Below are 12043 nucleotides of genomic sequence, written 5' to 3'. Positions count from 1 at the left end.
TTCTCTTGTTTTTAACATGAGACTAGTAATAGGACACGCCCTACAGTGCTGTTGCAAGACTTAAATGAGTTCATATACTTAGACCACTTAGATGGAGCCTGGCACAAAGTGTTCAATGTACGCTAGTTGCTGTCACCATCACCACCATCATCATCACTTTTTGCCCCTCACCACTCATTTTACAGAATAGAGAACTGAGGCCCAGGTGGATGAAGCAGCCCCCTTCTGCTTATGGCATATGGCAGTTTTATCAGGAGACCTTGAACAAGAAACCACATGGCTCAATTCCTTTATTATACTAGATATAGTCTTGTCCTCAAGGAATTATGCTCTGACAGACAAGAATGATTTGTAAAGGAAAGGGAAGAGCATTAATAAAAGCATGAACAAAGGAATAACCATTGCTGCCAGAGAGGTAAACCTTAGAAGTTGTATGTTTAGAAAGCAGAGTGCTCCGGGTTAACATACCTCCTTTTTAGTGGAGAAGGTGAGATTTTAAGAATGCTTTTGTTTAAGAAAGGAGATGATTTGGCTAATGAAACTGGAGAACATTCTGTACTCAAGGGAGAAAGAGAAGAAAGTTCAGGTATGGAATGCGATCAACAGATCTAGGGAACATTTGCCCATGAGATTAAGAGAGAAGACAAGATATAAGAGGAGAGGGGAAGGTAAGATTGTTTGAACCATCTGTGAATGTCAAAAAAAACCCAAAAGAAATGGATGGATCCTAGACTTTATCTAAAGCCAAGAGGGGTCTGACATTACTGAAGTTTTTATTTATCACTGACTTTTAACATGTGCTAAGCATTATTCTACTTACTCATAAATTACTTACTACTTATATTACTTCATATAATTCTCATAACAATTCTATGAAATAGGTACTACTACTGATTTCCTAATACAGCTAAGGAAACAGACGCAGAGAAGTTGAATAACTTGTCCAAGGCCATTTGCTTATTAGTAGGCAGGATTTGTACCCAAGTAGTCTAGCTCTATGCTCTGTGTTTTTAAACATTCTGCCATGCTGGCCCATGGTAACCAAAGCCCTGGTGCATCTGTAATCTTCAGGAAACCAGTGTATAGTGATGCCCTTTAAAGAAGCTGGAATTGTGGCATCATCACTCACTGATACCTGTGCTCTCGGCTGACCCAGGGACACTTACTATTTAAATCCCAGTCAGGTTTCAGGAAGCAGATTCTATCCATTCATTGCCTACGTGGACCTGTCTGAAAAGCTTTGTCATCACCGGGTGAGGTTACATTTGTTCTAGTTGCCATCCTAAGAAAGTATTCTGGTATTTTATTTTCACATGAAGCTGTAAAACAACTCTTGATAGGGATGTGTTTGGTAACTTCATTCATCCAGAGTCATCTTACTACACAGGTATTTCTTGAGAGCCTCTGTTCTAGGTGTTGGGGGATGACTGTGAAGAGAGCAGTTCCTTCTCTACAGAATCTCTGTGTTTTCCTTTCTTAGGAGCTTCTTCTCTTTAGCATATAAACAGACATTGTTTCTACCAACTTAAGAAAGAAAAAGAAAAATCAAGAGACAGCTCTCATGACCCCACCTCCCTTTCCAGCTACTGGCCATCTCTTTTCCCGTTTACAGCATAATGTCTGGAAAACTGTCTGTTCTCGTATTTGTCTTCACTTTCTCTCCTCCCGTCCTCTTTTAAACACACACCAAGCCGACTTTCTCCACCAGATTGCACTAGCTCCAGACTCAAGTTACATCCCTCTGCCTACTAACAGCTCCACGTAGACGTCCGCTAGGCACGGGGAACATCCAAAACTGAACTCTTGACCTTCCTGTCCAAGCCCCATACCTGTGAATGGAGAACCCATCCTTATTGCTCAGGCCAAAAACTTTGGCCTCATACTTGACTCCACTCTTCTTCTCACACCCCACCATCTATTCCATCAGCACACCCTATTGACCTTAACCTTTAAGTCTATCTAAAACCCAACCGCTCTCTCTCACCTTTACTATCACATCGCTAATCCACATCACCATCATCTCTCTTTCCCAGCTGGTCTTCCTACTTCCTTCCCTGGCCCTGTTACCCCTCACTGCCTGCTGTCAACATGGCAACCAAACAGTTCTTTTAAGCCATCAGTCAGAATGTATCTCCCCTGCAAAAATATGTTCTTCAAAAATTTTTAATCCCACATGCAACAACATGGATGAATCTCATACATATAATATTGAGTGAAAAAAGCTGCAAACAAAAATGTATGATTACCTTCATTTAAAATATAAAAATAGGTGACTCAATCTATGTTGTTAGAAGTCAGAATGGTGATCTAGGGGTCAGGGAGTTGACTGTGACTGAAAGAGAGCACCACTCTCTTTCTATGACCCTATAGAAGTAGGGTCATTTCTATTTCCTGATCTGGGTAGCGGTTGCTCATAGGTGTTTCGCTGGTTAAAACTTAGCCAGCTAGGGCTTCCCTGGTGGCACAGTGGTTGAGAGTCCGCCTGCCGATGCAGGGGACGTGGGTTCGTGCCCCGGTCCAGGAAGATCCCACGTGCCGCGGAGCGGCTGTGCCCGTGAGCCATGGCCGCTGAGCCTGCGCGTCCGGAGCCTGTGCTCCACAACGGGAGAGGCCACAACAGTGAGAGACCCGTGTACCGCAAAAAAAACAAAACAAAACAAAAAACTTAGCCAAGTATACACTTATGATGTACCCCATTTCTGTTCGTATTTTGCACTTCCATACACAGGTTTACAAAATTGTTATTTCTTACACAGAAAATCATTCTCCTCTAGACTTAGAGATAGGAATTTATCCGCATTTATAGCCATTATAATATAAGCCCTATTCAGGCAAAAGTCTTGTCTGCTTTCATTTATTCAACAAATATTTACCGAACGCTAGACACTCATCCTGGCATTTGGGATATAGCAGTGAACATGAGAGACAAAAACTCCTTAAGCTTCTGAGGGATGATAATCAGAATAAACTAGATACCATTATAACCAGGTGCCAAGGACTATGGAGAGGACAGAAGCAGGAGAGGCAGGCAGGGAATGCTGGAGTGGACGAGGTGAGGTGGCAGGAAACAGTCTAATGAAACAGTCAGGAAAGGCCTCACTGAGAAGGTGACATTTGGGCCACCACTGGAAAGGAGGGGAGGGAAAGAGCCCTGTGTTTATGTGGGAGAAGAACCTCTTGGGCGGAGGATCTGGAAAACAAAGGCCTGAGGCAGAAGCAGGCAGACTGCATGAGCCACGGCAAGGAGACAGTGGAACTAGAGGGGCCTGAGCAAGGACAGAGAAGTACCCGAGGCCAGATCCCAATGGGCCTTGTAAAGGCTCGGGAGTTTGATTCTGCATGAGACTGGGGGGCGGGGGGGAATAAATTTTTGCCTGACCTGGTTTGAGTTAGGTTTCAGCTGCTTGTAGTGGCAGGTTGTTCGTTCTCATTGCTGTAAATATACTTCTGTTTATTATCCATTCTACTATTGATGAATGGATACCAGCTCACTCTACCAGCTCAGGGCTTGCATTGAGTGCTACTATGAACACCCTAGTGCTGCATGTCTTTTGGTAAACTCCTGTACGCAAGACATACCAACTTTAAAGAAATTGAATTAAAAGATGTATCAATTCTTCTTATTTTAATAACTTACATAACATAGGATTTTACTTCCAGCGAAAGGCAGGTTATCAACCACTACGTACGGTACACATGAGAGGTAAATTCCCAAGTATGTATTAGGGTAAAGCAGTAACGTATGCAAGACAGAGAATACAAAGATAGGTAAAATAGATTATTTGCCCTCAAGGACCCTAGATTCTAGTTGGGGATAAGACATAAGCACGTGAAACAGCAACTAGCAAGGACATGTAAAGGAAATGCCAAATAATATCCTGGGCAGTTTGCCCCCTAGTCATTCTCAAGTGAGCAAGGTCACTTTGAACTACGTTGATATAAGATTTCAGAGGGAAGCTGGGGATTCTGTGGGGCATGAAAGCTGACAGCAGATTTGGAAAAGCAGAGAAAGACTTCGTGGACATTATCTGGGCTAGCGAAACAGCAAGAGGGCCCATTTGTATTGGAGGGGCCCCTAGGTGGTCCATCTGAATAAGAGTAGGGCTTAGGATTCATTTTAAAACCGAGTAGAGGACTCCCCTGGTGGTGCACTGGTTAAGAATCCACCTGCCAATGCAGGGGACATGGGTTCAAGCCCTGGTCCGGGAAGATCCCACATGCCGCAGAGCAACTAAGCCCGTGCGCCACAACTCCTGAGCCTGTGCTCTAGAGCCGGCGAGCCACAACTACTGAGCCCACACGCCTAGAGCCCACGCTCCACAACAAGAGAAGCCACCGCAATGAGAAGCCCGTGCACCCCAACGAAGAGTAGCCCCCGCTCGCCGCAACTAGAGAAAGCCCGCTCACAGCAACAAAGACCCAACACAGCCAAAAATAAATTAATTAATTTAAAAAATAAATAAATAAAACCTAGTAGAGATGTAGATGGATTTATTTCTCAAGTAAGTAAATAGCTGCGTTCTAATCTGGGAATGTTTATATATTCCACATTTCTCAATCACTTTGATATATTAGTGCCACATTTTGATATATTAATGCCATATAACCTCAAAGTCCATAAGGTCTAAATGACTTAAATATATATGTATTTTTAGATTGGCAAAGAAAACTCATCCAGTGTGACTGTAGCAGGCCCCGAGATGGAAAATAAGGCAGGCCAGACTCTGGAAAACAGCTCATTAATGGCCGAGCTTCTGAGCGACGTACCCTTCACCTTGGCCCCGCATGTGCTGGCCGTGCAGGGCACCATCAGTGACCTTCCCGACCACTTACTCTCCTATGATGTCAGCGAAAACTTATCAAGGTTTTGGTATGATTTCACTCTTGAAAACTCAGTGCTCTATGGTTCGTAATCTTTATGTCTGTTTGCACCTTAACAGCTTTAAGACAAAAGTTTGCCTGTTTTATTTAACCTGTGTGATGTTTTTTGACATTTCCCTGTTTAAAGGCCCTTAAAGGCCCTCAGAAAAGCAAGGATCGTAAAGCAAATAATATTACATTCATTGCTCTATTTTTTTAGAATAAAGCATATTTGTATAAAAAGTAAACTTAAGATCTACTACTTCCTTTTCCCCCTAATAATAAATACAAATATTAATTTATCAAGGTTTTATGAAAGGAGTAGGTTCCGTCAACCGGTCTCTCAAAATACAACACCTCATATTTATCTTAGAAAAACTGTGAAAAAGAACTGAGGCATTTTTCTTAGTTACCACAAGAAACTGAAGTCTCCACTTAGAGGGAGTGTGATTTCTCTTCTCTGGTTTGGAAGAAACTTACTTAATGTTATCCCCTTTCTCCTTCCACTGTGTTTATTAATGAATTCAGAAAAAAAGAAGAAAAGTTGGCAGTTAGCTTAATTTCTTCAGTCTTGATTTAGACATTGATGTGGAAATTTACAACTTTTCCTAGAAAGCAATGGTAGTTTGCTGATGTAAGAATGCTGTAAGAAGAATGCTCTGGATACTGTTTCTTTTGAATGACAGATTTTGGTTTCCTTAATCCCGTGGCAGTCTGTTCCACCTTGATGGAGTCCTGAGTTCCTGCCTTTGGTTTTTGCTACTTCACGGTTTGCTCTCTCACCAGCTTTCCAAAGAACGTTCCCTGCTTCTGCCTCAGTTGGCATTTGTTCTCCTTACCACCTATGTTCCTGGTTTATGAAGAGATCCATATTTCCTTTCAACCTCTCTGCCTCCCAAAGAAAAGCATCTCATAATGATATGTATTATTGCTGATAAAGCCCTTATTTAGAAATTCGTTGGCCAAAATACAGATGGAAATGTTTTACTGCTACAAAAACTGCAACTGACTCATTTCCAGTTAGAGTGTAGGCAAAACACCTAAACAGGACTTTTAGTTCGTGAATATCTGTTATTTATTCCAGAAAACTGCCATTGGTCCATAAACTGTAAAGGGAAGAGGTAAATTGTGATAGAGCATTTTCTATGCCATGGAAAATTTAAATCACATTTGTTCTGATTAGTGGCAATACAGTTTATTGATTCTGTGCCAAATCTTAACTATATGTTTCACAAAGGTAGAGTGCCATAGCAAAACTAAGTACTGTGCATAAAGGTACGTGAATTATTCAAGTTTTAATGTGTCATGCATGTTGGTTTAATATATGTGGCATGGTCTTGATAAAATGTTATATTATTTATAATGTAAATGTACATTTCTATTGCCAGAAATATGCTTCACTTACAAATAATGCTACCATATGAGGTGAATGATTAAATTAGAGCTTCACGTAGTTTTCATAAAACATCAGTCTAAGAAATCTAACTTATTACTAAGACAAATGTGACCATTTTATAGCAGTTTTTGTGAAAACATCTTTTTTCCAATATCCGTGTTAATGTACAGCCAATGTTAAAGCCAAATGTAAGCATGTTATCAATTTGTCTATGTGTTAAATTTTGTCTACTTATACATTTCATTTATATGTATGTCTACCATGTTATAAATATGCTTATAAGTATTTTCATTTGTCTATAAAAGATATTTAAATAAACATGAATTTTAAAAAACTGATATTTTTATTATTTTCAGATCAGAAAAATGGTTTTCTTTGCATTATTCATATCTGAGTGCAAGTTATTGATTCTTTGAAAGGCCAAGATTTAAGTACATAGTTTTTGTAGTCCAGAGAAAATTATGAAATTTCCTCTTATATGTAAGTTTTAAGGAATAACATTGAAAATGGTAAGATCACTAGTCCTGGATTAATAAGACTAGAGATTTGGGAGAAATCACATGACCATCTTAAGGTAGATCCCCATCATCACAAGATTTAGTAAAGGCCAGTGTTAATGACCTATTTTTAACAAAAAACATTGTAAAAATGTCCATTTTAATTTTCTTACTCTATATAAATCAATGTTACTTTTTGAAAACTGGAAAAACATTACTAATCAACTAGCCAACTCTATTTTACCAAAGAGAAACCTGAAGCCTAGAAAGGTTAAATGATTTAAGTCACCTAGTTAGTGATAAATATTTCCTTTAATAGTGTTAATAATTATAATATGAGTTATAACAAAACTTGTATGCTCTGGTGCATTTGAGGCAGCCAGAGTTTGTAATGGCTCCCTCACTTACAAGCTGTGTGATTTGGAGTTAGTCCCTTGATTTCTTGTGTCCTTAGTTCCTTCTCCAATTAAATAGTAATTGTATGCCTCTTGCAGGGTTGTGTTAGGTTTTAGATGGTGTCTGTCAAATGCCTGGCAGCATAAAGCTTGAACACACCATAGGTGTTCTGCGAAAGGGAGCTCTTATAATTCTCATTACTAACCACACATACAACAGTCTAATTAAATGCAAAATACATACTAACTGAACTGCTTAACGAGTAATATAAAAATATATAGCTACCTACATTTATATTGTAGATCCCTCCTGCCCCATTATTTTTTTCTATACTAAATACCTCACTAAGAAAAATATTGCTAAAATATGTTGGTTGACTCTTCTGCAATTCCTTAGTTAAGAATTCCATAGGGAACACTTTTTTCCCTCTCCTTATCAAGCATCATGGTCCTTTTCTTCAATACAAGTTATCGTTGTAAAGTACTGTAGGTATAGAATGTACAAGCAATTTTACTGAATCTTATTTTTAACCCTAAAACACATTCAGGAAGTTTCATGTTTCTTTTCTCTTTTTTTTTTTCCAGCTTTCTTTAACAACATTTGCATTCTTTCCTAAAAACAGAATTAGAGAGGAGATTCTGACCAATCTATTAATCTGTTGAATTAAACTTTGATTAACTGAACTTTTAAAATTGTACCATTAAATATTAACAAGAGCACATTTCTTGTTAACAATTCTGGAAACGCAAATAGCTTTTTTTAAGTAAACATTCATTGACATCAACACTTTTTTTCTCTTTCTCAAAGTAAAATGATAAATTGAAAACAGTATAAATTGAAAACTGTAATTCAAAAAGATACCTGCACCCCAATGTTCATAGCAGCACTATTTACATTAGCCAATACATGGGAGCAACCTAAATGTCTATCAACAGATGAATGGATAAGGACGTTGTGGTATATATATATATATATATATATATATATATATACACACACACACACACACACACACACACACACACACACACACACACTAGAATATTACTCAGCCATAAAGATGAAATAATGCCAGTTGCAGCAATATGGATGGACCTAGAGATTCTCTATCTTACTTTACTTAGTATGATAAAGCCAATATCATATGATATCACTTATATGTGGAATCTAAAAAATGATACAAATGAACTGACTTACAAAACAGAAATAGATTCACAGACATAGAAAACAAACTTATGGTTTACCAAAGGGGATAGTGGGGGTGGGGGGAGATAAATTAGGATTTGGGGATTAACAAGTACATACTATATATAAAATAGGTAAACAACAAGGACCTATTGTATAGCACAGGGAACTATACTCAATATCTGGTAATAACCTGTAATGGAAAAGAATCTGAAAAAAAGTTTATGTGTATGTATAATGGAATCACTGCTGTATACCTGAAATTAACAAAACATTGTAAATTACTTCTATTAAAATATACTTTATTGGCGTGAGCCCTCCTGGAGGCCACCATTTTCTTACAAAGACATGGCCCCACCCCACAGCCTGTAGGCTCCAGTGCTGGGAAACCTCAAGCTAAACCAACAGGGCAGGAACACTGTCCCACCCATCTGCAGACAGGCTGCTTAAAGTCTTCCTGAGCCCACAGCCCTCTAAACACACCCCTTAGCTTGGCCCTGCCCACCAGAGGGAAAAGACCCAGCTCCACCCACCATGAGCAGGAACCAGTCCCTCTCACCAGGAAGCCTGCACAAGCCTCTTAGACAGCCAGGGCGCAGAGAGGAGAAGCAAGAAGAACTACAACTCTGCAGCCTGTGGAATGGAAACCACAGTCACAGAAAGTTAGACAAAATGACATGGCAGAGGATTATGTCCCAGATGAAGGAACAAGATAAAACCCCAGAAGAACAACTAAGTGAAGTGGAGATAGGCAATCTACCTGAAAAAGAATTCAGAGTAATGATAATAAAAATGATCCAAGATCTTGGGAAAAAAATGGAGGCACGGATCAAGAATATTAAAGAAATGTTTAACAAAGACCTGGAAGAATTAAAGAACGAACCACCAGAGGTGAACAATACAATAACTGAAATGAAAAATACACTAGAAGGAATCAATAGCAGAATAACTGAGGCAGAAGAATGGATAAGTGAGCTGGAAGACAGAATGGTGGAAATCACTGTTGCAGAACAGAACAAAGAAAAAACAATGAAAAATGAGGACAGTCTAAGACACCTCTGGGACAACATTAAATGCACCAACATTGGCATTATAGCAGTCCCAGAAGGAGAAGAGAGAGAGAAGGGACCTGAGAAAATATTTGAAGAGATAATAGCTGAAAAATTCCCTAACATGGGAAAGGAAACAGTCACCCAAGTCCAGAAGCACAGAGAGTCCCAGGCAGGATAAATCCAAGAAGGAACATGCCAAGAAACATAGTAATCAAATTGACAAAAATTAAAGACAAAGAGAAAAATCTTAAAAGCAGCAAGGAAGAAGCAACAAATAACATACAAGAGAATCCCCATAAGGTTATCAGCTGATTTCTTGGCAGAAACTCTGCAGACCAGAAGGGAGTGGCGTGACATTTAAAGCGATGAAAGGGAAGAACCTACAACCATGAATACTCTGCCCAGCAAGGCTCTCATTCAGATTTGATGGAGAAATCAAAAGCTTTACAGACAAGCAAAAGCTAAGAGAATTCAGCACCACCAGACCAGCTTTGCAACATAAGCTAAAGGAACTTCTCTAGGTGGAAAAGAAAAGGCCACAACTACAAACAAGAAAATTACGACTGGGAAAGCTCTCCAGTAAAGGCAAACATAAGTGAAGGTAGGAAATCATCCATACACAAATATGATATCAAAACCAGCAATTGTGAGAAGAGGAGAGCACAAATGCAGGATGTTGGAAATGCATTTGAAATTAAAAGACCAGCAACTTAAAACAATCTTGTCTGTATATAGACTGCTATATAAAAGCCTCATGGTAACCACAAACCAAAAATCTGCAATAGATATGCACACAAAAAAAGAAAAAGGAATCCAAACACAGCACTGAAGTTACTCATCGAATCACAAGAGAACAAAACAGGAAGGGAAGAAAACACCTATAAAAACAAATCCAAAACAATTAACCAAATGGCAATAAGAACATACATATCGATAATTACCTTAAACGTAAACAGACGAAATGCTCCAACCAGTGGTACATATACACAATGGAATATGACTCAGCCATAAGAAAGAACAAAATAATGCCATTTGCAGCAACATGGATGGACCTAGAGATGGTCATACTGAGTGAAGTAAGTCAGCGAAGGACAAATATCATATAATATTGCTTATATGTGGAATCTAAAAAAATGGTACAAATGCACTTATTTACAAAACAGAAAGAGAGTTACAGATGTAGAAAACAATCTTATGGTTACCGGGGGGAAGTGGGGGAGGGATAAATGGGAGATTGGGATCAACATATATACACTATTATATATAAAATAGATAACTAATAAGGACCTACTGTATAGCAGAGGGAACTCTACTCAGTAATGACCTATATGGGAAAAGAATCCAAAAAGGGTTGATACATGTATATGTATATGTATATCTGATACACTTTGCTATACAGCAAAAAGTAACAAAACACTGGAAATCAACTATACGCCAATAAAAAATTTTTTAAGTAAAATTATTTTCCTTAATACTTAAAAAACATTTAAAAATAAATGCTCCAACCAAAAGACATAGGCTGGCTGAATGGATAAAAAAACAAGACCTGTATATATGCTGTCTAGAAGAGACCCACTTCAGATCTAGGGACACATACAGACTGAAAGTGAGGGAATGGAAAAAGGTATTCCATGCAAATGAAAACCAAAAGAAAGCTGGAGTACCAATACTCATATCAGACAAAATAGACTTTAAAATAAAGACTAATATAAGAGACAAAGAAGGACACTACATAATGATTGAGGGATCAATCCAAGAAGAAGATGTAACAATTGTTAATATATATGCACCCAACGTTGGAACACCTCAATATATAAGGCAAACACTAACAGCCATAAAAGGAGAAATCGACAGTAACACAATAATATGCAGTGGGGGACTTTAACACCCCATTTTCATCAATGGACGGATCATCCAGACAGAAAATCAGTAAGGAAACACAGGCCTTAAATGACACATTGGACCAGATGCACGTAACTGATATTTACAGAGCATTCCATCCAAAAGCAGCAGAATACATATTCTTCTCAAGTGCACATGGAATATTCTCCAGGACTGATCACATGCTGAGCCATAAAGCGAGCCTTGGTACATTTAAGAAAACTGAAATCAGATCAAGCATCTTTTCTGACCACAATGATATGAGATTAGAAGTCAACTACAAGAAAAAAAGACTGTAAAAAACACAAACACGTGGAGGCTAAACAATATGCTACTAAACAACCAATGGATTATTGAAGATATCAAAGAGGAAATCAAAAAATACCAAGAGACAAATGAAAATGAAAGGATGAATCCAAAACCTATGGGACACAGCAAAAGAAGTTCTAAGAAGTTTATAGCAATGTAATTGTACCTCAGGAAACACAAAAAATCACAAATAAATAACCAAACCTTACACTTAAAGCAACTACAGAAAGAAGAACAAACAAAACCCAAAGTTAGTAGAAGGAAAGAAATCATAAAAATCAGAGCAGAAATAAGTGAAATAGAGACAAAGGAAACAATAGCTAAGATCAATAAAACTAAAAGCTGGTTCTTTGAGAAGATAAACAAAATTGATAAACACTTAGCCAGACTCATCAAGAAAAAGAGGAAGAGGACTCAAATCAATAAAAGCAGAAATGAAAAAGGAGAAGTTACAGTGGACACCACAG

General features: G+C 38.4%; 1 protein-coding gene across 1 annotated transcript in view; it reads left to right on the top strand.

Moving 5' to 3' along the window:
- Positions 1–6518, top strand: part of UMAD1 (UBAP1-MVB12-associated (UMA) domain containing 1) — a 255292-nt gene extending 248774 nt beyond the window's left edge. The window contains exon 4 of the mRNA XM_082846471.1: positions 4656–6518. Within this exon, the coding sequence (XP_082702597.1) occupies positions 4656–4913 (258 nt within the window). The 3' untranslated portion in view covers positions 4914–6518. The remainder of the gene's footprint in view (positions 1–4655) is intronic.
- Positions 6519–12043: the final 5525 nt, after the last annotated feature.

Source organism: Leucopleurus acutus, assembly GCF_964270905.1.
Source record: "Leucopleurus acutus genome assembly, chromosome: 9".
Classification (NCBI taxonomy): domain Eukaryota; kingdom Metazoa; phylum Chordata; class Mammalia; order Artiodactyla; family Delphinidae; genus Leucopleurus; species Leucopleurus acutus.
The sequence above is the reverse complement of the archived record's forward strand: the minus strand, read 5'-3'. Positions and strand labels throughout refer to the sequence as shown.